Source organism: Epargyreus clarus, unplaced genomic scaffold (assembly GCF_041222505.1).
Source record: "Epargyreus clarus isolate Ecla_fem2 unplaced genomic scaffold, WU_Ecla_fem_2.2 ptg000014l, whole genome shotgun sequence".
NCBI classification, from domain to species: Eukaryota; Metazoa; Arthropoda; class Insecta; order Lepidoptera; family Hesperiidae; genus Epargyreus; species Epargyreus clarus.
The window spans coordinates 4,037,617-4,064,320 of NW_027332222.1; the positions used below are offsets into that span (position 1 = coordinate 4,037,617).

The following is a 26,704-nucleotide window of genomic DNA, read 5'->3' on the forward strand; positions in this document are numbered from 1 at the left end:
GGGAGCGAAATATGGATAGTTTTTTATAAAAGTATTTATACCCGGACAAATAGTGCATTGCAATTCGTCCACTTAGCGGACGACTAGATACTTCTCATATGTCGAAAAAGTTTTCCTTTGTCTACACCTTGTCTTTGTCAAACCCGACATCGAAGAATTTTCATATCAGACGCTCTAACTATGTCACTATCTCCAGAATTCAAAGTATGTCGAAATCTCAAGCTCAAGTATTCACTTACCCAAAACAGTGATGGAACTCGACACAAACATGCTTAGCAACCAGACGAGAGCTATCTTGATTACGACGAGTCTTTTCGTCGAGTGATGCCGGCTCTTCAATGGGTTCCGGATACCAAGGTATCTGTTGACAAATATTTAGTTAAATAACAAATAAGTATTTAAAATAAATGTTAAGACATGTATTTTGAGATGAGTTTAAATGTCGAAAATGGATCGAGAGGAAAAGCGTAATTTTGAGGTTAAATCAGTTTAAATGAAGTAGAACCCAAATCCAGAGTCACCACTATCACACCTATTTTCATGTGATAGCAATAGTGTTAAGCGTTCTTGTTGTGTGTGATCTTGGTTGAAGAGTGTGATCAAGAAAATACACTTATACGAGTCATCCTAAAGTCTTTAGAAGTAGCTATACAATAGCCGACCTCAAGTTGTGCGTATCCTACCTGGGTTTGGTTACAGATTACGCTGAGCGGCAGTTGAGACATAGCGTCGTCATTAGGTTGACTTCATGAACACATCCTACTACACATCCATCTACTACTACTACTACTATACATCCATAAAATAAAAAATGCGAAATATATCTTTATTAAGCGTACATTACACTGGAACGCTAGTATGGTTTATTGTCAATGCATATTTTTATAGCACACAATATTAAGAACGATAAAATTTAAATGGGAACTTTTATTAAGATCCATTAGCTTTCAGGCACTGTGCAGTAAACATAAATAGTTTTAAATTGATAGTAAAATTTCACTCTATGGATCACCATAAATTTTGTTTAATAGAGTTTTGTGCTATTATTATTTATCGCTCAGCAATTTAGTAATGGTAGTGTGATCTCACCAAATAAATAAATAATACGTTAATAACTTTCAAAATCTGCCTGGGATTTGATCCTCAGACTCCCAGATTGAGAGATGGATTTTCTACCACTAAGCTATAACTGATTTGAAGGTCGTAGACTCCTCTATGGTTCGACTCTGATACCATCACCGCTATACATATTTTAGCCTAATAACAGCAGTGTTAAGCGCTGTTGTATTCTGGTTTGGGTGTGGTAAGGGAGATATACTTTTCAGATGCATTCCAACTTATTCATCAGGAGCATCTGTGGCCGATCTCAGGTAAGAATCTAATGTTATCTAGGGTTGATTAGAAATGTTTATGGGCGGCAGTATCCACTTACCATCAGTCGTACTACATACTAGTCTACTCCAATATTATAAAAAAATCTACATTACCATATTCACAGGAATAAATTTCACTACTTTTTGTATAACAATTAAAAGTTTAACCAGAGCTAAGTTCATAAAACGTCGTGCATGCAACACGCATACCACTCAACGTCTCACCGCATCGTTAGCTCAAGTGGGACCTAATTAACCCGTAATGGTTTCTATGGTACTATAATGTTATTATAGTCCTACTTAATACCGTTAGCAGTACTTCATAAGCTAGAATTACTAGAATTAGTAGTAGCTAGATCGTACATAGTTCAAATTATGTCGATGAGCTAACCCTGTAAACTTATAAAATATATATGGGCTATTGTGACGTCATAATTCAAATTATGGTGGTGAATTTAACTTATAAATTAGACATATCATGACGTCATAATCTGCAAACATTTTTTCCATGATATTGCCTCTTCTTTGTAAAACGATAAATAGTATCCACTATAATATCCACTATTATCATCACTATAATGTATCATACAACATCAAATGTTACATATTTACAAGAAATTACACATTATCAATCATTCTATCAAGCTCATTTGCTTTTAAACGGGATTATAGTAACGTTTTGTTAAAAAACAAGAAATACGATAAGAAAAAAACCTATATTAATTAAGATAAAAGCAAAGCATATTTTACTTCCGAAAATTATCCCGCAGTGATGATCCTTAGACTTGACAACATAGGTGCACTACTACAGACTTCATAAGTCGAGTTACGTAATCCGGTAATAGTCCCTAAAGCTGGATACAGACTGAGCATCCAATTGAGTGTTAATCACGATCATTCCGACGATTTCAGTGGGACGAATTCGCATAAACGCTTGGATAAATCGAGCATTACAACTTAACTTTGTACCAAACGTCAGTAATGCTTATATCAAGTCAAACTCTACATACTAAGAACCTCTAGTTAGCAGTGACATTATTATTAGACAATTATCGTCTGCCTCTAATGTGTAAGATGGAACATCCTTTATCTTCCTCCCATCATCCTTCCCTTATAAAACAAAAACAAGTGTCTCAATGATCAAACCAAACCAGACAATTATATTAGTACCTATTCTTTTAGAACAACGCGTGCAAATAAATGTAAAATGCTGGAAATTGATTTCTTGTAAAATATTATTTTACTCTTATATATCTTAAGGGCATTGTAATAAATACGTTGTAACATAATATTTAAAAAAATATGTTCCCCGTAAACAACCACCTTAACCAAATAACCAATATAACCCAAAAGTTGGTTACAAACTAAAAGACAATTAAATTAAATTAAATCAAATTAAAAGACAATTAAATAATTATGACGAAGTAAATAATGCTCTCTCGAAAGTTGTCCATTGGTTCAACATAAATAATCTTCTTCTTAATGAGAAGAAAACTAAATGTATCAAGTTCTCGTTACCCAACGTGAAGCATGTTGAAACCAATGTGTTATTAAATGGAACGGTTTTGGATCCCGTGGAGTCAACTGTTTTCCTAGGTGTTACTATTGACGCCAAATTGCAATGGGGCTGCCACATAGATAAATTGTCGGGTAGACTCAGTTCGGCGGCATATGCTGTTAAAAAAATTAGACTTCTAACAGATGTAGAAACAGCTAGAATAGTTTATTTTAGTTACTTCATAGCATTATGACTTATGGTATATTGCTATGGGGGTGCTCGTCACACCTAAATGATATATTTATATTGCAAAAGAGAGCTATACGAGCTATCTACAGCCTGCCTCCAAGAGCTTCACTAAAAGAACTATTTAAAGAAATAAATATTCTAACTGTTATATCCCAATACATATATGAAAACCTAATTTATGTAAGGAAAAATATTGATAAATTTGTAAAACGGTGTGACACGCATAATGTAAATACAAGGAACAAACTTAACCTTTCTACACATGTTACTCGTCTCCACAAAATAAGTAATTCTTTTGTGGGTCAATGTATACGTTTTTATAATAAACTGCCCATCAAAATCAGAAATTTGTCAATTAATAAATTTAAAGTTATTATCAAAAGCACACTTAGTCGTAAAGCTTATTATAAAATTTCTGATTATATTAATGATAAAACAGCTTGGGACTGATCAATAACATAATTATTAGTTAATTAAGAAAATGTCAAAGTGTAGCGTATCTTGCTGAACAAACTTCTTTTTTTTTTAGATAAATGTAAAGCAAGATACTGGAGCTAATGCTTTATTAATTATATGTAAAAATAATGGCATTTAAAAAAAAAAAAATTAAAAAGAGAATAATTATTTTTAAAATTAAAAAAGACAAACCCACTGAGTTTCTTACCGGATCTTCTCAGTAGAGGTCGCGTTCCGATCCGGTAGTAGTTTAAGAAAATATTGTAACTGACAATTTGTAAGTGCCGCCGTTGGCCTATACAAAATAAATATATTTCATTTCATTTCAAAACTATGCACCTAGACGAAATCCGTGTTCAGAATAAGTTATTCGGAATAGATACGAAGAATTATTCCGTCCACGAGCGCTTATACCAAACTCTTGAGATAAAAGCATCCAGTTGTTTTATTTAGTTCAGGGATTTCGCACCGTAAACATTCAATAAATATGATAAAATGTAACGGTGCGAAGTTATGCTTTGTTGGAACAAATGTTGGTACTTATGCGGGAATTTATTGTGTTGGGAATTGATTTGTTAGAGTTGTTGTCTTATAAGTGAAATATGTTATACAAATCATGTATATTCTAGAATGGCATTCTAACTTAGTATTCAAATTAATTTATCTGTTATCGAAGTCAGGTAAATAAGTAATTCGGCTTGTATTAAAAAAATGGGAATTTATTGTGTTGAGAATTCGTTGTTGGCCAATTCCTGTCTTTTAAATATAACATTACTACTAGTAACGGAAAGCATAATAGGAGAATATCTATTTTAAATTAGTTGGAAGATATCTAAAGTTCTTGGATCTTAAGAAAAAGTGTTTTCAAACTATTTTGTGGCTATTAAATATTTAAATTCAGGAATTAAGTGGTATAGGTATATCATATTGTAAATCAATACTTTAAAACTATACAAGAATATGTCAATATAAAATTATCGCTGACTGTACTACTTACCTGTTGACATTTAATCTAGATGTCATGACATCTCCAAAACTGGAAGGGAAGGTAACCAATTTGTTCGTAACGAGCAGCTTGACTGACTTTCCGAAAACGAAATAATTTGACACCTGCCTCCTCGAGACGAAATTGGAATTTTATTCCCTCAGATGACAATATTCCTTACGACTTCTTCAATTCCAACGACACCTACACATATGTGTATTTGGTTATTAGGTAGTATTATATATACAGAATTCTGATGATGGCTTATAGCATTTAAAATACGAGAGCGTATTTTTATTGCAGCAAATGTTCAGTTCAGAAAATATTGATTTAGATTTAAACTGAGAGTATACAAAGTGGCAAAAATCTTATAGCATTAAGAACGCCTAAATTTGCAAGTAGATTAATGCCAATTTTTGGAAGATTCATAAAAAATATATTAAAAAATCTATTTACATATTATTTTATCCCTAACAATACTCAATTGTGTAAATTGAATGAATGAATTGTAATTCAAATGACAGTTTCTGTATTAAAATAATTATAGTTTAAAAACTAAAAATGACACAAGAAAAATCCTTAATCCTGACAATCCTGATAAGAGGAATGGCCAAAATTATAAAAATCGTGTATTTTCAGCTGTTCTTGATATGTGTCCAAAATTTTAAATTAATCGGACCCTTCAAAGTGGATAAAAATTAGGTTCAAAGATTCCGTTACATACATACATATAGGTCAAGCTAATAAAAGCGTGGTAAATATCATATTTACTATCAAATACTAATGTCTAAAATTATCGCGTAATCGTGTGTCGTAAAGCCATTAATGAAACCTTGTGTCGTAGTCGTTGCTAACAAATTGCCCTGTAACCGAGATCCTTACACAATTTGAGAGAAATCTTAAAAAGGGAAGTGAGGAGGTAACCTAATGATGACTGATTCCCGGAATGGAAAAATTACGTCACAAGAACTTTGTTACGAGCCTGACCTTATCAGATTAAGCTTGGGAATTTATTGCGGAATTTCGTGTCACTTTATCATGGGAATATTTTATGAGCCCATGAATGTCTCACTTGAGTTGGTTTCTCTTATTTAAATAAAAACGTGTAAAAAACTAAAAGTTTTAAGATACAATTATTAATTGTGTTATTAGTGAAATTAAATATTATAGATCAGATCAGTATGATGACCGCATAATTATTAATTGTTCCGATCCTGCGTTGTGACAAACTTGTTTAGTCCGGAATTTAACAATAAACTAAGCAAAATAAAAATTTAATACATACATAATAAAAAAATAATACACAATATTTTATCTCACGTAGCGTTTAATACCATGATTTATGAACAAAACCGTTACTGCATATAAAAAAAAACTAGTAATTACAACTTTGGACATCTAAATACGAAAATTTTAAACGTTAACTACAATACTTTACGAAGTATAGATATTAATTTTTAAAGTTAATTACTTGGGTCTTAACAATATTTACGAATGCTGACAAACCATAATAAAGGCCACTTAAAAAATGTTCAGTGATGGAATACCTACTATGGTATTTACGAAGTATTCAATACCCGACATACGTATAAAGAACATTTTCTTACTAAAATCAACGAAATTTATGTAATATAAAGCAATAACAGCAATATTGCTATCGGTGTACTACATCTGTTTAAATATTTTTGATAGATTGCCTATTCAGGCGAGGACCATAAAATGCCGCTTAGGAAACCGAACGTTCCCAGCTATCATTTTAAGTGTGCTATGTGAATCTATCACTTTTAAAGTTAATTACTTGCGTCTAAACAATATAACCGAATGCTTACAGACCATAGAAAAAAAGGTTTACTTAACTTAAAAAAAACAATGATACAATTGCCTACTATGGTCTTTATCTGAAATATTAAATATCGGACCTTTTCTTGGTAAATTCAAAGAAATTTATGTAATGTAAAGCAATAACAGCAATATTACTATCGGTGTACTACATCTGTTTAAATATTTTTGATAGATTGCCTATTCAGGCGAGGACCATAAAATGCCGCTTACGAAACCGAACGTTCCCAGCTATCATTTGATGTGTGCTATGTGAATCTCTATCACTTTTAAAGTTAATTACTTGCGTCTAAACAATATAACCGAATGCTTACAGACCATAGAAAAAAAGGTTTACTTAACTTAAAAAAAACAATGATACAATTGCCTACTATGGTCTTTATCTGAAATATTAAATATCGGACCTTTTCTTGGTAAATTCAAAGAAATTTATGTAATGTAAAGCAATAACAGCAATATTGCTATCGGTGTACTACATCTGTTTAAATATTTTTGATAGATTGCCTATTCAGGCGAGGACCATAAAATGCCGCTTACGAAACCGAACGTTCCCAGCTATCATTTTAAGTGTGCTATGTGAATCTATCACTTTTAAAGTTAATTACTTGCGTCTAAACAATATAACCGAATGCTGACAGACGATATAAAAAATACTTAATTTAAAAAAAAAAAACGATGATAGAATTGCCTACTATGGTCTTTATCTGAAATATTAAATATCGCACATTTTCTTGGTAAATTCAAAGAAATTTATGTAATGTAAAGCAATAACAGCAATATTTCTATCGGTGTACCACATCTGTTTGAATATTTTTGATAGATTGCCTATTCAGGCGAGGGCCATAAAATGCCGCTTACGAAACCGAACGTTGCCAGCTATTAATTACTTGCGTATAAACAATATAACCGAATACTGAAAGACCATAGAAAAAAAAAGGTTTACTTAACTTAAAAAAAAAAACAATGAAAGAATTGCTTACTATGGTTTTTATCTGAAATATTAAATATCACGCATTTTCTTGGTAAATTCAAAGAAATTTATGTAATGTAAAGCAATAACAGCAATATCTATGTACTACATCTGTTTAAATATTTTTGATAGATTGCCTATTCAGGCGAGGGCCATAAAATGCCGCTTACGAAACCGAACGTTCCCAACTATCATTTTCTATTTATCTGGAAACCCTCGGTGTACTTATTTCGTATACATTTATTTTTGGGACGGATATGCACTCATAAAGATAGTAACATATCTCAATGACTTGCACTTGTACTTTGTCAAAAGAAAAATGTCTCACAGAGAAGAAAACTTCAAGTGCGAGTCGAGGGTTTTGTACCGCCGAATTTTTTTTTTTTTAATTGTTTGCATTTGTTGTTATAGCCAGCTTTATATATCATCATCACCCTATTATTGTCCCACTGCTGGGCACGGATTTCCTCTCAGAATGAGAAGGATTAGGCCATAGTCTACCGCGCTTTAGATTTTTTTTTATAAATCTCTTAGGTATGCAGGTTTCCCCACGATGTTTTCCTTCACCGTTTTAGCAAGTGATAGTTCATTTCTAATACGCACATAATTTCGAAAATCATAGGTGCGTGCCTGGGATTTCAACCTCGAACCTCTAGATCGAGAGGACGAGTTTCTTAACCATTAGGCTATCGCTGCTTTTTTTAGCTTTATATATACTCTGTAAAAAATGCGAGTGTCTATCTATTGAGGTTCAAAAGATATAGCCCTATGTTAGACAGACGGACGGACTGACAGCGGAGGCTTAGTATAGTCCGCGCCAAACTGCTAGTTCGCTCTGAAGTTGTTACGAGCAGGTGTAGTCATACAATTTGCTATGGCGACGCGATTCATTTCTATATTTAGAGCGGACTGGCAGTTTTAGGTGAACTATACATTGTAAATAGAAAAATGTTTCACAGACAAGAAATAAACTACAATAATTGCTCAAGTGCGAGTCGGACTCAGATACGAGGGGTTCCGTACCACCAAGTTTTTATTTATTTTTTATTGTTTGTATCTGCTGTTGTACAAATTTGTTGTTGTTGCGACCGTTATACATACTCTGTAAAAATCAAATGTCTATCTATTAAGGTTCAAGGGATAGAGTCCTGTGACAGACTGACATACCGACAGACAGCGAAGACTTAGTAATAGGGTTCTGTTTTACTTTTTGGGTAAAAAAGTGCTTTTTGCACAAAGTCCCAAATGTAAGTACCACAGCCTCATAAATATACAAGTACAAAATACTCAGACTCATAAGAAATATGTATTTCATTTTGTTATTCAAATGTTCGCCTAGCCGTTGAACCCGGAACATTTGCATGGCAGACGGCATGGCCATCGTGCGTAAGTTATCGATGGTTTTATAAGATGGTATTTGAACATAAACAAAATTCTATTATTTTTTTCCTGAAATAACAAGGAAAAAATAGATAGTTAAATCTACACTTATTTGCAATTTATGATTTTTCATAAACAATTAAGTACGTGTTATTTCAATTTAAGTAATTAAAATAAAAAAAAAACATACTTAAAAGTTATAGCAAGTAATTACAATCGTTTACTTAAGACACTAGATAAACGCTTTTAAAATGAATTAACTTAATACGCTTCAAGAGATAGAGCCTCATGACAGACGGACAGACAGCAAAATCTTAGTAATAGGATTCCGTTACCCTTTGGATACGTAACCCTAAAACCGTCTTAAAAAATCAACCACTTAAAATTATGTAACTCAAATCAAACAACTAGAAACTTAACATGTTTTACAGCTCTTCTGTTGGATACTTTTATCTAGAACTCAGCGAACTTTAAACAGACTCACGGGTGGGACAAATTAGCTCGTTTTCCTCACAATTCGCTGTGACGAACGTCTAGCTACATTTTACGGCTCCGCGCAGACAGAATCCCGAGGTAATAAAACGCTTTACGTTGTATAGCTATCAGTACCCTTACCATGAGTTTTCAAAACATCCCACAATTATACGTTACGTTTACTCAGTCCATTATTCTGTTCCGTTTGCTTTAGTAGACTGTAAACGTAACAATAAGTGCTCGTCTTTTTGTCTGCCTCACATGTTCGCAAAAAAGAGACACAAAACCTAAAGCGCCATTTTGTCAATTTAGACATTTAGTGTTACTGATTGGATTACGGGCGCTGATTGAATATTGTATGGGCAATACGTAAACAAATACCAAAACAGTAATATTTGTCAAAACGTAAAAACTCATGGTAAGGGTAGAGATGAATTAAACTTCTGCATTACTCAGCGTTTGTTTTTCGTCTGCCAGCTACGTTGTATAGCTCGTATGCAACATTACCCTCTAATAACCTGAGGTATGCACAGCAGGTATGACGAAGTATTAAAATTTGAGAGTGTTTCCTCTGGCAATTTATTTGCATTATATATACCCGCGTTATATGTTAACTATAGATAATTTATTTCGATGTACAATAACAGTTCATTAAATATGTGTAATGCTTGTCAATTAAGATCACAGTTGTAAAAAAAACAGACTTACCAATGTCTGTCTACAATAGAGTTCTAAATTCATCATCTAGTTTTCCCCTTTTTGTTACTTTTTACCCACATCTGCTTAGCCAAGTAAAAATATCCTGAAATGAGCCATAAAAATAGTCAATTTGGAGTAAAAAGCGTGGGTTACATTTTACTGCGGTGAACCAATAGAATGATTGTTGCCCAAAAGAAGAATTGTTATATTTAAAATATCAAGCACACCCACGCTTTACTCCGAATTAAATTGCTCTGTTAAATTTCATTCTGAGGTGATTCATTATGATTGATTGTTCGATCTTCTACTACTATAATATAAACTCTTTGTGATTAAAAATTATTTTCTAGTTTTTAGTTTGTGACAAGAGTAAGTCCTACACTGCAGGCATGCTCTATCTCTCTTACTCTCCTACAGAGGATTTACAAAATAATTTATTAATCCTGGCGATCCTATCAAGGATAATGGAAAACTGTTATCAAATTATTGCATTGTCATCGGTCCTTGATACGTGTGCAAAGTAAAAAAAATATCAATCTTCTAGAAACGGGTGAAAATTGAGTTAAAAGACTCTATTATACATACATACATACACCCCAAGCTAATAAAAACGTGTTAAAAAAACTTTAAACATACTGGCTTATACACCAATTTATAAACATTCTATCTTAAACGATACTCATGACGGCTTGTAATCGTCAATGGAAACACACGCCTGTGCCTGACGTCTCACCTAAGGGTGTCGTTAACCACAGCTAAGCCACGTGGAACGCACACCTTTATTGTTCGAAATGTCAGGGCTAACGTAGCTCTCTGAAAGGACGTTTATTTTGTATATATTTCAGTACGTTTGCATTTAATATCGAGAATCGTCAGTATATCCGATTATTTCGCTGACTACTTCGTTTTATGCTTTCCTGGTACTTAGATAGTCCGCGCCTACTGCTAGTCTACTCTGAAGTTGTCGCGAGCAGGTGTAGTCATACAATTTGCTATGGCGACGCGATTTATTTCTATATTCAGAGCGGACTAGCAGTTTTACGCGGACTATATCTGATAATCAAGATGAAGATTGCATGAAGCTTTCACTTTCTAAATCAAAACTGAAAAGAAAGAATAGCAATTGTAAAATATTCTTCTTATGACCCAACAAGACTGAATATGGATGACGTTTAGGTTCCGAAAAAAAACTATTAGCTAAATTGTCGATCATCAATACTAAAAGAAAGAAAGAAAGAAAGAAAGAAGAAAGCATGCCTACTGTATCCGTAAGTTACGAGTATGCCACGCAGAACCAGTAAACCTTACCACCGATATTGTAAAAAAATGAAAAACGACTCGTATCGATACAGTACATTCAACTGCTGACCAGCGAAGATTCTGCCTAACAAATCTAATAAAATATGCAAAGGGCAGTGACCTTTATATGACATATTTAAGTGAGTTAATAAGTTCTGAACTGAACTTGGCCATGAGTACCCTTGCCATGAGTTTATACGGTTTGACAAATATGACTGTTTTGGTATTTAATCCGCTAGGGGCGCTGATTGGAAATTGTATGGGCAAATACGTAAACAAATACCAAAACGGTCATATTTATTAAAACGTAAAAACTCTTTTAAGGGTACAGTTCAGTTTTGTAATGTTTAGATAAGGGACAAGCGTATTCACTTTAACCACTTTTCAAGAGAATTTTATTATTGTAATACTTTGTTGGCACACAACTTGTTAACATCTGCATAATATTCAGCACATAAAGATACGCCAGGCGCCTATTATACGTGAAAATAAATTAAGTAAGTTTACAAAAGGGACCTCATAAACATCCTTGAAACACTAGGGTTCTCGGGAAATTCATGGTTGAAAAACATTATGAAAAGTTATTTATTGGGGTCCACTAAAGCTTCGATGGTTATCGCGTACTCGTAAAGAAAATATCAATTTTAGGGGCTGTTAAAAATGTAAAGGGTAAGGCCCTATTTATATTTACAGACATTGCACTTGTCGTTTCATACAAATTTATGTATTTAGGGTTCCGTACCCAAAGGGTAAAAACAAAACCCTATTACTAAACCTCTGCTCTCTGTCTGTCTGTCAGTTGGTCACAGGGCTTTATCTCTTGAAGCGTAATAGATAGAAACTTGATTTATTTTTACAGAATATGTATAACGATGGCTGTTATAACAACTAACACTAAGAATAAAAAATAAATAAAATTTTCATAGTACGGAACCCTCCGGGTGAGACTCCGACTTTGACTTACATTTGGGGATTTTTCTTTACACTTCTTTGAAAAGCATGGCCTGTGTTTGCGCGATAGTATTACGGAAGATATAAATACATTCATACACATTGTATGGAACTATATGATTCTGTTTTGCCACGGACCATGTCTGATACATACGAGGTATATAGATAAAAATGCGCCATAAAGTTTTGTTGATATTGCTTCGGGCATTTAATACAATCTGAAACAACTTCAATACGTAACGGATACTGACAATTAACTTGTCGAATATTAAAGTTCGTGCCAATATAATTCGAGATATTGAGGTACAATTACAAACAGTTTAAACCAATTACAAAAAATATTTTTAAGAACGCACATAAAAGATAAGCCAAATTCAATTTATTTTTCATATAAAAAAAGCATTTTTAATTCATTTTTTACACGAAGTTATCATGAAAAATTACACATTGTACTATTTTTCAGTACTATTTCTTTCTTCTCATAGTCATCAGGAATTTACAGCTCCAACAAATTTTAATATCATAGGCATTTTCAGAACACAACTCATAAAACTTTAATTCATAATCCAATCATAAACAGGACCCCAAAGGCCGATACGAAAATCTAGATTTATACTCAAGACAGATAACAATAGATATGCTAAATTTAAAGTCTATCCTAGCATAATCCACCGTTAGGACCGAGCTAGCAACAGTTTATTATGATTAACCCGAGGCTTTCTAAACAAAACCCAGCCATATTTCATTAGATAGCTGATTGCGGTTGTCTTTACGACTTTCCTATTTTGGTCTGATCATCCTGTGAATAATGGAACGTGTGTTATGTATTGATTAAAGCTCTATGTCTTAAAATTGTTCTTCGTGTAAATAATGTCACGCCAATATACAGGGTGTCCCGTAAGTACCACGACAAACTTGGGGAGAACATAGGTGAGGGTCTGATCTCTCTGGGAAAAAAATACCTTAATAAAAGTGTCACAGTTTTTGCACTATCAATTGTTTTAGATTTTTTGAGAAATTCAGCCCTCTTCATCTTCTTTCGTTAACTGCGTGTACAAATTTGGTCATGCAATGTTTATTTTTTCTGTTAAATACTATCAGATAGTTGGTCTATCATATTGTAATGTAAATTGGTTAAAATATGTACATTATGTAGAAATAAAAATGAAATAGATTTTTTTTTATTAAGTGCAAAGAAAAACTATGCAATATAATATAAACTTTGTAAAATAATATACCTAACAATCTTCCACTTAATACTTTGTAAACTTTTGAATCACGAAACATTTTTCCTGTTATTCCAGGCTCAGGTCGGCCATAGGGGCCATTTGAGGACCCGCGTGGCGGAGCGGTGACCATACCATTCTGACGCGCGACGGGTTCCGGTTTCGATCCCCGGCCAGACAGATATCTAAATGATGAATTTAGATATCTGTTCTGGGTCTGGGTGTTTGTGTATTCGTCTTTGTGTGTGTCCATGGCACCCACGACACAGGGAATCCTAGTGTGGGGCTGTGAGTGTATAAAGCGTTTATTTATTTATTTATAGGGGCGGTACTATCCCTGAGAACTACGTTGGAACACCGGATAAGTACTCGTATGTCTCATTTACCACACTCTTTAAACAAGAACACAGCAGCGCTAAAAACTGCTATAAAAATAGGTGTGCCGGATCAGAGTCGAACTACAAAGCGTTCAACCACATTTTAAATATTTATTATAAAATTTTATAATACTAACCTGCCGATACTGATGAAGCACATGTGCATGATGCTAGCAGAACACGCCAGCACGTCACACGTCACGTACACGTTACACCACACGATGCCCAGCGGCCAATAACCTGTGGACGTACATGACGATTATGTTCTAGAAAAATAAATCATTTTGGCGTACAATCTAAATATATATAACTCAAAGGTGACTAACTGCCATAGTGATCTATCAACGCACAGCCCAAACCATTGGACGGATCGGGCTAAAATTTGGCATGCAGGTAGATGTTATGACGTAAGCATCCGCTAAGAAAGGATTTTGATTAATTCTACCCCCAAGGAGATAAATTAGGGGATGAAAGTTTGTATAAATCTTCTTAGTTAATAATATTACTTCGAAACGCGAACGAAGCCGCGGGCAAAATCTCGTATGTAATAAAAGCTAAACTCGGCTAACGGATGTTTCCCGTGAGAATCTTGGTAAAAAAGTACATAAATCCACTCGATTAATAACTGATCTATCCAATTTTTGGCTACCAAAGTCCGTTTGCCAAGTTCTGCGTATTAGAATGGTCAAATTTAGATTTACAGTAGGGAAAACCTTTAACGGAAAGAGTGTTTGTTAAAAAACCGTTTTGTTAAAAATAAAAATATTAATAATTTTTACAAATATAAAACTGACACATGAAAAAGCGTACAGATTTATCAAGAGTCACAATTTTATTCCTACTTATTTCTCATTTTTAATAGTGCAAGCTGAAGATAAAACATTAAGTATACTAAGAAGCTAAAGCCCTGAGAAGTTATCGACTACATCAGCATCAGTTGACAAGAATAAAGTTATCGTGAAATCTCTTTGAAGCCTGGAAGTCAGCTGTGGCAATCGGATCGCTTCAACGTTATTGGAACAGCTTTGATGCTCAACTTGATGGAAGGAGCTCTTTATAGTGCTCTGAAATTTTGACTATCGGATTTTGGATTATTTCCGCATGATAACATTTCCGGATATTTGCACGCTATGTTTGGATTAAGCTTAACATCTATTTTTGATAGTGGTTTTAGATATTTTGAAATTATGCCGTAATATTGAACTATTCGAGTCTATAGTAGCAATATCATAAAGAACTGCTTGGTCAATTACCATGCTTGACCATTGGTTGAGATGATTACTTATCATTCTGTCTGCCTGACGTCGTATAATAAAATGGTACTTTTGCTATCATAATAAAACTATTGGTTATTTTGATATATTTTCAAATAAACTGTCCCATTTTAAACTAACTATGTATTTTTCTATTCAGACTCATAATTAAAACTTTGTCGTCCAGATCTTACTGCCCCGTGACTGAAATATTAACTGCTTTATTAAATTAACAAACTTTTTCTTTTTTGTTTTTCGAAGAAACAACACAATCAAGTTCAATTAACGAACTCTCTATTATTTTTATAAGAAAATAGGTCACAGATAAGGCCAATTTTCAACTAAAGAGATAAACACCGGCGTCAGAATTGTATAAAATTTTGAACAGCCTCAAAGGATATCAGAGAGATTTATTATTATCTCCCCGAGACCGCGGCCACATAGTTCATTTTGACATTTTTGGTTATCCCCAGAGGAAACCGCGTGAAAGATGAACAACCCACAAATTATTTAATACCTCAATTCGGTACTTTTGTATGTAAGATATTTTCATCTTTTAGCTTCGTAGTGTATTGGCTAAATACCAATTTTGTACTGTCGAATTTTATCTTAAGCTTACACTGTAAGGTAATCCTTATCCGTATCCTTACTAATCCTTACTAATATTATAAATCCGAAAGTAACTCTGTATGTCTATCTATCTGTCTGGTTGTCTCTTCTTCACGCCTAAACCACTAAACCGATTTTAATGAAATTTTGGACAAAGATAGTCTGAGACCCGAGAAAAGACATAGGATAGTTTTTATCCCGGAAATACAACGGGAACTAGGGATGGCGATCTAAGATCAATTAATCGGAGAATGGACCCAAAACATCGATTATTTAATGGATATTAGTTAGGAGTGAATCGTAAACTATGCATTTGATCAAGTGATGATCTTAAGCAAAGTTGAAGGTACGAATTTTCAGTTTTATGTATGTTAGTATGTTATATTATTTTCTTTTAGACGCGGGCGAAGCCGCGGACAAAAACTAGTAATTAAATACCTACACATTTAGAGGACTAAAGTGATTAACACAGAAAGATTTTTTGGCATTAGTAAACAAGAAACAAAGCAACAAAAAGAAATAAATATGTCGGGGGCAGGTCTAGGCGTTGAAAACGGATGACGTAATACCAGATGCTGGCGGCACCTGCACCGGACGACATTCCTTATCGCCTTATGACCCATCTACCTGATTACTTTACCTGCTCTTCCTATAAAAAGGGTTGAAACACTTGATCAGTACGCATTTGGTTTGGATGCGTCTCGGTGCACGGATCGCTGTCTGTTTCAATAGACTGTCCTAGCCCTCGACAAATATATAAACTTTAATTCAAATGTCTTACCTAAAAAACCAGGTATCGCTCCCATGGGCATCACAAACAAACTGACCAGCAAGTCAGCAATCGCCAACGACAGTAAGAAATAGTTCGTGACGTTCTGCAACCTCTTGTCCAAACACACAGCAAGACACACTAAGATATTACCCACACCACCCGCTACTATAAACAATATCACAAATAGAAAACTCCATTCATACCCTGCTTCACTGATAACCACTTCGTTCGAGCTATTCCTAAAGTTCCAGTAGCACTGGTAATTGTCTGAACTGTTAATACTATCACTTATATGGAAATCTAACGTCCGGTTTATAAGGTCGTTATAACAAAAGAGAGTGTCCCATTCACAGATCTCGAAGTCTGGTAGCTTCAACCAGAGGCTCTTGAAAGCGTTCTCGAAGACCATCGTCATCATGTTTAACTTGAATCGAGAGTTGCATAAAGTGTTGTTGAGACTATTATCCATAGAGATATTAGAGCACTTGAAACAACTGTAGGATGTTTCATTTTGGATATCGATGTTAAGATCGCAGCTGTAGTCAACGGACCCAAAGATGCAGTCGAGTCCGGAAGATTCGGTGTTCAAACAGCTGGTACCAGCGACAAGTTGACAGGTAAGGTCTTCAAATGGTTGCAGGTATGTGAAATTCGTCATAGCCAGGTTTTATTCCATCTGACTGACGCTAGGTCATATTTAATGAGGGCGGCATTCTTGATCCTCATTACTTCTTCTTCGTCTTGATACGCCAAACTTCTGGAACAAAAAAATAAACTCTTTAAGCATTTCAATCAATAGTATAGTTCGTGCCAAACTGCTAGTCCGCTCTGAAGTTGTTGTGAGCAGGTGTAGTAATGCAATTTACTATGGCAACGCGATTCATTTCTATATTCACAGGAGACTTGCAGTTTTACGCGGACAATAATTCAAATTTAAATTTAGAATTTCAACAGTTGAATAATACGGACTGAGACCCTACATAATATTATCAGGAAATACGAAGGCCATCATAGGTTTTCCCTACTAATCATACTCCCAGCCTTTCCTTTATGCGGCTTACTCTATTCCAAATTCATTATCAGAATGAAGCACTACTGATTCAAGCATTTAACCAGCTAAATCCCCACGTTACGTTGCAATCTGTTCACGGAAACTCATTTCCCGTCTGACTCTGGAATCCTAGCCAAGACAGCACATTAGTAGTAAAATATGATTCCTGCTTCAATCGATTATGGCTCAGTAGTTTGTATTCAATACTTATGATTTTTTTTTATAATATAGTAGCAAACGAGCGTGCAGTCCACCTGTTGGTAAGTGGCTACTGCCGCCCATAGACATCTATCATGAAAGTTAGTCTACGAGCGTTATTCCAAATTATTTTAATTTAAACACTATTTGTCTTATTCTAAAAATACAAATGTATTCCTAAATTATTTGGAAGCTTCATTTAATACGATCTTAAAATTCTCGTATAGGTGCTTATTTTTTCTAATTTCTTCTGTTTAAATACCTTCAACAATTTCTGGTAAATGAAAAATTTACTAAATAACATCCCTATTACAAGAAACAATTTCTGCACGTAATCCTTATAAAATATATGGTAAGCAGCATCAGAGGAACAACTCAGCAAAAATGGCTTATGTATAGTATCAAGCTGACTTGCGTATCCTGAAAGAATGTTGTAACAATTTATTCCTGTTTGAGTTGGTTTTTCGGTTCATCTGTCGCATAGAATACATGAAGTAATGATGTGTGACCTTTAATGGCATGTTGATGAACTCTTAAAACTAAAATCAAGGACATAACTTTTTAAGTAATTTTTCCTAAATCAAAGTTTTCGTTCTTCGTTTTGCTACTGGAGAACAGTTTTTAGACGTTTTTGTGCTATGCTACCTTTGTACAAGGAAGTAATTTCAACATATAATTGTGTACCTAGAATTAAGACGTATTCTTAAATTTTCTGTTTACCTCGTTAAATATGAGCAGCTGTGGTTTATTCTTTTGAGATAAAGCTGAGGTACAAGCTTTTGTCATAGAAACTTCGTAGTAATATCTATCTACGCTCTGCTTCGTAAGAAATAAATTTGATGAAAAAAGTGCATAAGAAAATATTCTATTATGAAAAGAAATATCTCAACATTTCAGAAAATAAATTTTCATATCACAAACGAATCGTAACAATCAGATTCATTCAGAAATGCGGTCAATCCGACTTATGCAACTCAAAAGCTCAATAATATTAAAAAATATCGTTGAAAAGCATTTGTGAGCATGACAATGCCTACTTGCGAATAACAATGCCTGTCATAATTATGCAAGGAAATAATTTCCTCATTATTTTAAAATTATTTTCCACTATGACTAGCATTGTGTGAAAATAATATTGTGACAAAAGTACGTTTAAAGGGTTTTAGCTTATTTTATATCGCGCTCAGGCTCACGTTTTGAGACAAAAAAATCTTGACGCATATAAGGTCTTTAGTGTATTTTTTGTAATAATATTGAAGCAGCAAACAATCAGACCTTCCGCCAATTGTACGTGGTTACTGCAGCCCCTACACATTTATATACAACCTCACTTCAGTACCCTGACCAGGAGTTTTTAGGAGTACAAATTACTATCAGCGCCCCTAGCGGATTGTGGCAGACCTTGGAAATAGTATGGGCCAATACATAAACAAATACCAAAACAGTCATATTTGTCAAAACGTAAAAACTCATGGTAAGGGTACTGGTGAGAGTACCTACTACCTGAGGTCGGCCGCAGATGCATTGCTATTGCTGAGGACTAAATTGTAACGCCTCAGATAAGTATCTCTACCTTCAAACCAAAATACAGCAGCGCTGAATATTACTGTTATTAGGCAGAAACAGGTGTAGCAGCGATATCTCTGAAAACTTACCATATAACGTTATACCACCCTTTCAATAAAATAGATGTGTTATATAAGCAAAACTTTATTAAATCGCGTCTTACATACGAAATTAACCATACTCCCTATAACTGCTCCCAATAACCATAACTCAGTGTAACTATGTGCGCTAAATTATTCACGGATATGCCACCGAATCATTTAATGGGAATATCCTGGTTTATAAATAATTTGCAAGCTCTCAGTGACCATGTTATTCCCTACAGGCGGCTGCTAAACGATACTATCTAAGCTTGTGACTTACCACAACTCTTTAGCCAGTGTGAATGCGTCCGTAGGCCTGACAGTATATGTAGATTAGTGGTTTTAAGTTATTTCATTTTACATATTATAGGCGTTACCTTTATATTAAACGAGCTTTTGCCCGCGGCTTCGCTCGCGTTACGAAGTAATATTTTCATCCCCTATTTTATCCCCTTGGGGGTAGAATTGATCAATATCCTTTCTTAGCGGATGCCTACGTCGTAACATCTACCTGCTTGCCAAATTTCAGCCCGATCCTTCCAGTGGTTTGGGCTGTGCGTTGATAGATCACTATGTCAGTCAGTCACCTTTGAGTTATATATATTTATATAGTATCAAACAGGAATGCAGTCCACCTGGTGATAAGTGGCAAACCTGCCTAGAAAGCAATGTTTCGCCGCGTCGTTTAAAATTATAAAAACAATTTATTCTTCAATACCTTTTATATTGCCGTCATATGTCAGAGAGTACTAGCATATATATTTTTTTATAAGTCAAATTTATCTTATAACTACTAATTTGCTCATGTTGGAAAAGGTCGCAGACAAATTGACTGAATACTCACACTGAAAGTAGTCACCGTCGCCTGTAGCCATTTGCAACACCAAAGGAATTACTAATCCGTCGCTGGCTTTGAAAGAGAGCTCTTTTTCCACCTTATTGTATTTTTTTATAACGCAGGAGTAGCAGACGAGCATGCAGTCCACCTGATGGTAAGTGGCCACTACGGCCCATGGACATTTGTAATCAACCCCAGATAGGATTAAATATTAAGTTCGGCCACAGATGCACCGCTTCTCCTGAAGACTAAGTAGGAACGCCTTGGAAAAGTATGTCTCCCTTTCCATACCCTTGCCAAACCAGAACACAGTAGCGTTTAGGATTGCTGTTATGCGGCAGAAATAGAAGTGGCGATGGTGCCACCGGAATCGAACCACAAGAGTTCTACTACCTTCAAACCTTCATATATAAAACCATGTTAATTCATGATTAAGAGTAGTTTTAATTAGCTAAGCAACATAACTTACAACATAACGAATGCAATAAATCCCTGTGTTCATGCAGCGTATATTTTAGCGGGGAACCTTGGGAAGGTTATAACGAGAATCGTTATGAGTGCCGGCGTAATATAGGTATTCATGGTGACTCATTATTGTAGGGAATAAAGGGCACATTTATAATTTAACACACATTTGTTCCACTCATACGCAATACACGTTAAACCATTACTGTCACACTGGGTACAGATACTTATGGCGTTCCAACTTAGTCCTCAGGGATAGCGGCGCATCTGTGGCCGACCTCAGTACCCTTAGTATGAGTTTTTGACAAAAATGACTGCGCCCCTAGCGGATTGTATCAGAACTGATTGGAAATATATGGGAAATACGTAAACATAAACAAAAAGAGTCATTTTAACAAAACGTAGAAACTCACAGTAAGGTTACAGGTAGGGAGTTATTCTTATCTGAGTTGGTTAAAAATGTCCATGGGCGGCAGTAGCCATTAAACATCAGGTGGACTTCTCGTCCGCTACTTCTGGGATGTAAATAAAATATCGTCTCAGAATGAGATGGGGTTTGAGCCGTAACTCTGAAAACACCACACAGTGTAATAACAGTATAATAACAGTGTTAAGCGCAACTTCCGTTTTAAAGGGTGTGGTAAGAGAGACATTATCAGAGGGGTTTCAAATTAGTCCTCAAGAGTAGAACGCAAAAAGAGTAGAGAGCATTTGTAGCCAACCTCAGGTAGGAACTTGATGATAGATGTTTTGTCTCTCTTTTTTGCGAACATGTGATGTAGACAAACAGACTTGAGCAGAATAATGGATTGAGTAAACATAACGTAAATTGTGGGATGTTTTGAAAACATGGTAATGGTCATGGTAAGGGTAAGGGTACAAGTAGACTGCATGCTCCTTTGATACTTCAATCTTACATCAAAATCTTGACGACGATACCGTTATACTCGTACATACTATAAATGTGTTCAGGCATATGTACGCGTCACTACCAATATTTATCTCTACATGGTGCCGTCATTTTCATATCAATTCACTTGAGATCCGCCCAAGGCTGCATTGCAATTAAGGTTACGCACATAGAAAGCTATACCTATATCTTATAACTGGATTATTTAATACGTGTAAACTTATTTGGTGACTGCAACTTTATTTATTATTATTATGTGTAAACTTAATTAGTAAATTTATAACTTCACACAATATATAACTTAAAATATAGTATATATTCGCTATTGCCATATTTTCGTTCCATAATAGTAAATAATAATAGTTCGAAAGTAATAATTCGCAATGAAATCTTTTCAATGCCAGTTGAAATCAATAGCCTCAATAAGATTTCCTCGAAAACAATCGCCGTTTACATGTTCGCCCATAAATAACCAATAACAGTGGTCAACAAAATTTTTTTTTTGTCACACGAAAAGTTATGACAAATTTTGAATATACTAGGGCCTACAAACAATAATACATCAAGGAAAAAAAAATGACACGTCAGGTATCCTTGTGATATAGAAACATATATTTGATATCTTTGTAGGTATATATAGAAAAATTGCTACACTTAAAGAAGTAATTGTTAAATGTACAATTTATAAATGTTATTTTCGAGAATATTTAGCATCTGTTTGGTCTCTTTTAAGATTCCAACAATAATCTTCTTGCATTCGTGGACTCCATTTCCCTTGGTAGCGCTTCTCTATCGAAGAAATGTCCTGATGAAACCTCTCGCCTTGTTCATCATTCATAGCACCCCAGTTTGTGGGAAAGAAATCCAAATGAGAGTGCAGCATATGTATTTTTAAAGATATGTTACACCCCAAAACAATGTAAAATGTAAATTAGTGAAATACAGTAGTTATACAGTTGCCGAAATAAAGTTTATCTTATAAAAACGCGTTTTGAAGTTACTAGGACGATCTGAGATCGATTAATCGAAGAATCGATCTTTTGGTCCAAAATAATCTATCATTTTAATCTATTTTTTAATTAAGGGTTGCCAACATAAAAAAAATCATCACTGACTTCATGTGACAAAAACAGTGTTGACCAGTGTAATTGCTCTCACGGACCATATCGGGACTATAATTTATTGTTATAAATATATTATAATATTTTTAAGCGGTTCGCAAGGTTGCATTAATTAAGACGAAGTAATGAAAGAATTTCATGTTTATTTTTTTCCAACCCTCTATTTCATAACACCTACTTTTTCTGATATTAACGCACAATGTATGCTAAGAACTTTACAAACTCTATTACACAAATGAGTATACCATGAACAGCCAAGCTCTACATATTCAGTCGCGATTTCCTCAACATTATTATTTTCCAAACCTCTATTTTATAAACACCCACTTTTCTAATAGTAACGCATCATCTATGTCGCGAACTCTACAAACGCGCTCTTGAACTCTATTACACATATGAGTTTACCGTGAACAGCCAAGCTCGTTCCGTCGCGAATTCCCATTCAGTAGACGTTCGTGTGTTCGCCCCAAGGTTTCAATGATCTAATGTGTGCATCTATGTGTTGACACGTGGAAGATATCTATCTAACGTATTTCTCTATTATTCTGTCTAAGGTCATGTTTCTTTATTTAAAGGTAATATGGAATCCCATTTGGTATTCAATTTAATTTATTACTTTCTTAAGGGTGGGGACAAAGCAGTGACCGGTATCCAGGTTGGCCAAAAAAGTCTCCGAATTTAGTCCCTACCTCGCCTATGCTAAAGGGGCGTTACAAAATAAATATGCCATAAAATCCCATTTATAGATTTCTTTCTCGTCTATGAAGAGGAACTAACCGGACAGTATAGTCATAATTATGCATAATCTTAAAATGTGTTATACAGGGCGTCCCGTAAGTACCACGACAAACTTGGGGAGAATGTAGGTTAGGATCTAACCTCTCAGAGAAAAAAAAACCTTAGTAAAAGTATCACCGTTATTGCACTATCGATTGTTTTATATTTTTTGAAAAATTGACCCCTCTTCATTTTCTTTCGTTAACAGCGTTTACAAATTTGATGATGCAGTGTTTATTTTTTCTGTTAAATACTATCAGATAATTGGTCTACTATATATCCGTATAATAATCCTAATACAAAACAGGTATAATATCGCCATATACCTAGATTCCAGAACCAGTCTAGAAACAGATGTGATAGCAATTCGTTTCAGTCTTCAAGAAATAAGCGTTCTTCCGTAAGCTGCAAGCTTTGATGAAGCTCGTGCAATAAGTTCTTACGCCCTTGGACGTGTTGAGTTAAATTGAAAGCTTTTTAGTTTTATTTCTGGAAAAAGCAATAATCCGCTGGATTTATTGGACGCTTCGAAGCTTTCTTGAGGAAATTTTCATATAGACTGATTTCGATACTTCGTTATTTAAATGTCTATTTTTATATCAACTATGTTATATTGAGAGAAGAGATGAACATAAATGATGTGATCTGTGATTAATATACTATCTTTACATTTCATGGGTTTAAATATTCCACTACACCGTATAAGTGTGTTTTAGTAGTCGCTATCAACTCAAGGATGGATGGAAATTTATGACTTCTCCTATGTGGAATCCCTGTATCATGGGTGTCATAGATAGCTCTAGCACATAGCACAAAAATCTATACATTGATGGATAATCTGAAATTCTAATTTTGGATTTTCCTAATTTATAAAGAAAAAAATCCCTACGTTTCTTCAATTCATTGGAACTTACACATTACCGTCTTAAATATACAACTTTAATATATTTAAATAATGTATAGCTGTTCACACCCTATTCTTATTGATTTACTGGGCTCTCCCCTAACTGAGAGGGGATTGAAGTTTACTCCATGCTTCATTACAGATTACAGTAAATAAATGGATTAATCTGTTCCTCACACCTTTTCTCCTTAAACGGAAAATACGCAAACATTATTGATAGTAATTTATAAAGATAATGTGATCATTACAAGAAGCGCAAAAGGATCTTGGAAAGAAAATGTTTGTCATTAAGGTTACTACGCCTATAAGGACTGTTATCAATTTAATGTTCTTGTAAATGTAGTCTTTTTATAAAATTGAATTAGACATCGAACGTACAATTCAATCCTTCGTGGGTTTTCTCCGGAAGCACCACCGCCACTCGTATTTGAACAAGCTAACAATAGTGTCAAGTGTTGCTATTGAGGTATTCACGCTAAGTCCTCACAGGTAGTAACGCAGGTATGACCGACTTTAAATTACTCCAGTACTCTTTTAAAATAATTGTTCATACTACTATAGTGTATGAAATATTCCTAGTAATATAAGTTAGATTAAGTTCCGTATTTTTACAGTTTAAACCTTCATTAAAACAACACTTTTACACTACACTACATCACTATTGTCTTCAGAAAACTTTACAGAAAACTTTACCTACTTACGCTACCAGTAAAATCTTTGTAATGAGTAATCTTTCACTCACGTATCACCATAGTCGATACCATAGTCACCAACATACATAATACTTCTTAGATGAACCCTAAAGGGAAATCCTTCACAAATTGCTTCGCACTCGGACCTTTACCTACAAAGCCTCAACGAGGAACTGTAGGCTTGTTTCCATTCCTTTCACGAACTTACACAGTCTACATACATATTTCTACTTCTCATTCAAAGACATTTAGTTTTCAGGAAATTCTTTTGAATGAAATTCTTACATTTAACTCGTTCAGTAGCGTACAGCTCTCATTTTCGTTTTAAAAAGATATGACGTAGGCGTTCTAAAAATGAATCAAAATATCATTTTTAGAATTTAAATACCATACAACGCTATATTTTTTTCTAAACAACACCGGATTTTAGATAACCTTAAGTGTAACCAGCTATTATTACCTATTATGATACCGTATATGTTGGGAATGAGATTCCTATTAGACGAAAAAATAGGTACAGACCGCCTCGCTAGCTAAGTGCGGATTGGTGAACTAACACATTTTCGAGAACCTTTACTTTTAAAATTTCTGACGCGACTTAAGAAGTGATAATTAATTTTAAATACGCACACAAGTATAAACTATAAACTAATTCATTATGTTACTGATATCATGTTACACATAGCACACCAATCTGCGTTGGAGACACGGAGAAAACTATGCTTCAGCCCTATCCTCAGCAATTGGAAATGATCCATTGCTACAGTGAACATACAACCTTTCGTAATTTATCTTTCGCGTCTGTGTGTCTATAATTTTGTACATTTTCCTTTCATAAGACCACTGTTACGTACAATAGGTAAAAGAACCACAAGTTTGACTTCCGAGGCATCACCGCCACACCAATATCTGGCTTTTAAAAACAGCGTTACGAGCTGCTGTGTTTTGATTTAAAAGATGTGGTAAGAGACATACTTGTTTCAAAGGACTGCAAGCTTACCGGGATCGATTATTGATGTCCATGAACGGCAGTGGCCACTTAATCAGATGGATTGCATGCTTGTTAGCTACTTCTCTATTATAAAAACAAAATCTAATATTCAATAATTAAGAAATGAAGTACAAGTTACATTTTCTGTCCTCTACATTGTCATAATAGAATTCCGACACTATACAAGTCGTGGTGCTTCCATTAAAAAAATTATGAGCTCTCGAATAATTCTTTGGAAAATGCAATTCGCATTCGTACACCAAGATACAGAATACAAGAAGAGCTTGCTAGTTTAATTTCGTTAAAAACGAGACCTTTCTTGTACTACATGATTAGTAGTAATAGTAGTAGTGGTAGTACTAGTACTAGTGATAGTATTTTTTTTATAATATAAGAGTAGCAGACGATCATACAGTCCACCTTATGGTAAGTGGCTACTATTGCCCATGGACATCTTTAATCAACCCCGGATAAGATTATATTTCTAACTGAGGTCGCCCAGAATTGCGCTGCTATCCCTGAGGACTAAGCTGGAATACCTCAAATAAGTATGTCTCACTTAGCATATCATAGTAGGACATAGTAAAAGAATAAGAAAAACGGAACGCTAGTGGTTTCAAACAAAGCACTACAGCCCAGCGATATTAAATGTACCCAATTTGTGTTATTTTACTTTACCACAGATTGACTATAGTACA

The 26,704-nt window shown here is 34.5% G+C and overlaps 1 protein-coding gene across 1 annotated transcript in view; it reads right to left on the reverse strand.

Annotated features, from left to right (window-relative positions):
• 5-HT2A (5-hydroxytryptamine receptor 2A) overlaps positions 1–26,704 on the reverse strand; it is a 148,558-nt gene that overhangs the window by 50,461 nt on the left and 71,393 nt on the right. The window contains exons 2-4 of the mRNA XM_073079509.1: positions 16,420–17,167; positions 13,914–14,016; positions 240–361 (exon numbers count right to left, since the gene is read on the reverse strand). Coding sequence (XP_072935610.1) covers positions 240–361; positions 13,914–14,016; positions 16,420–17,068 — 874 coding nt within the window. The 5' untranslated portion in view covers positions 17,069–17,167. The remainder of the gene's footprint in view (positions 1–239; positions 362–13,913; positions 14,017–16,419; positions 17,168–26,704) is intronic.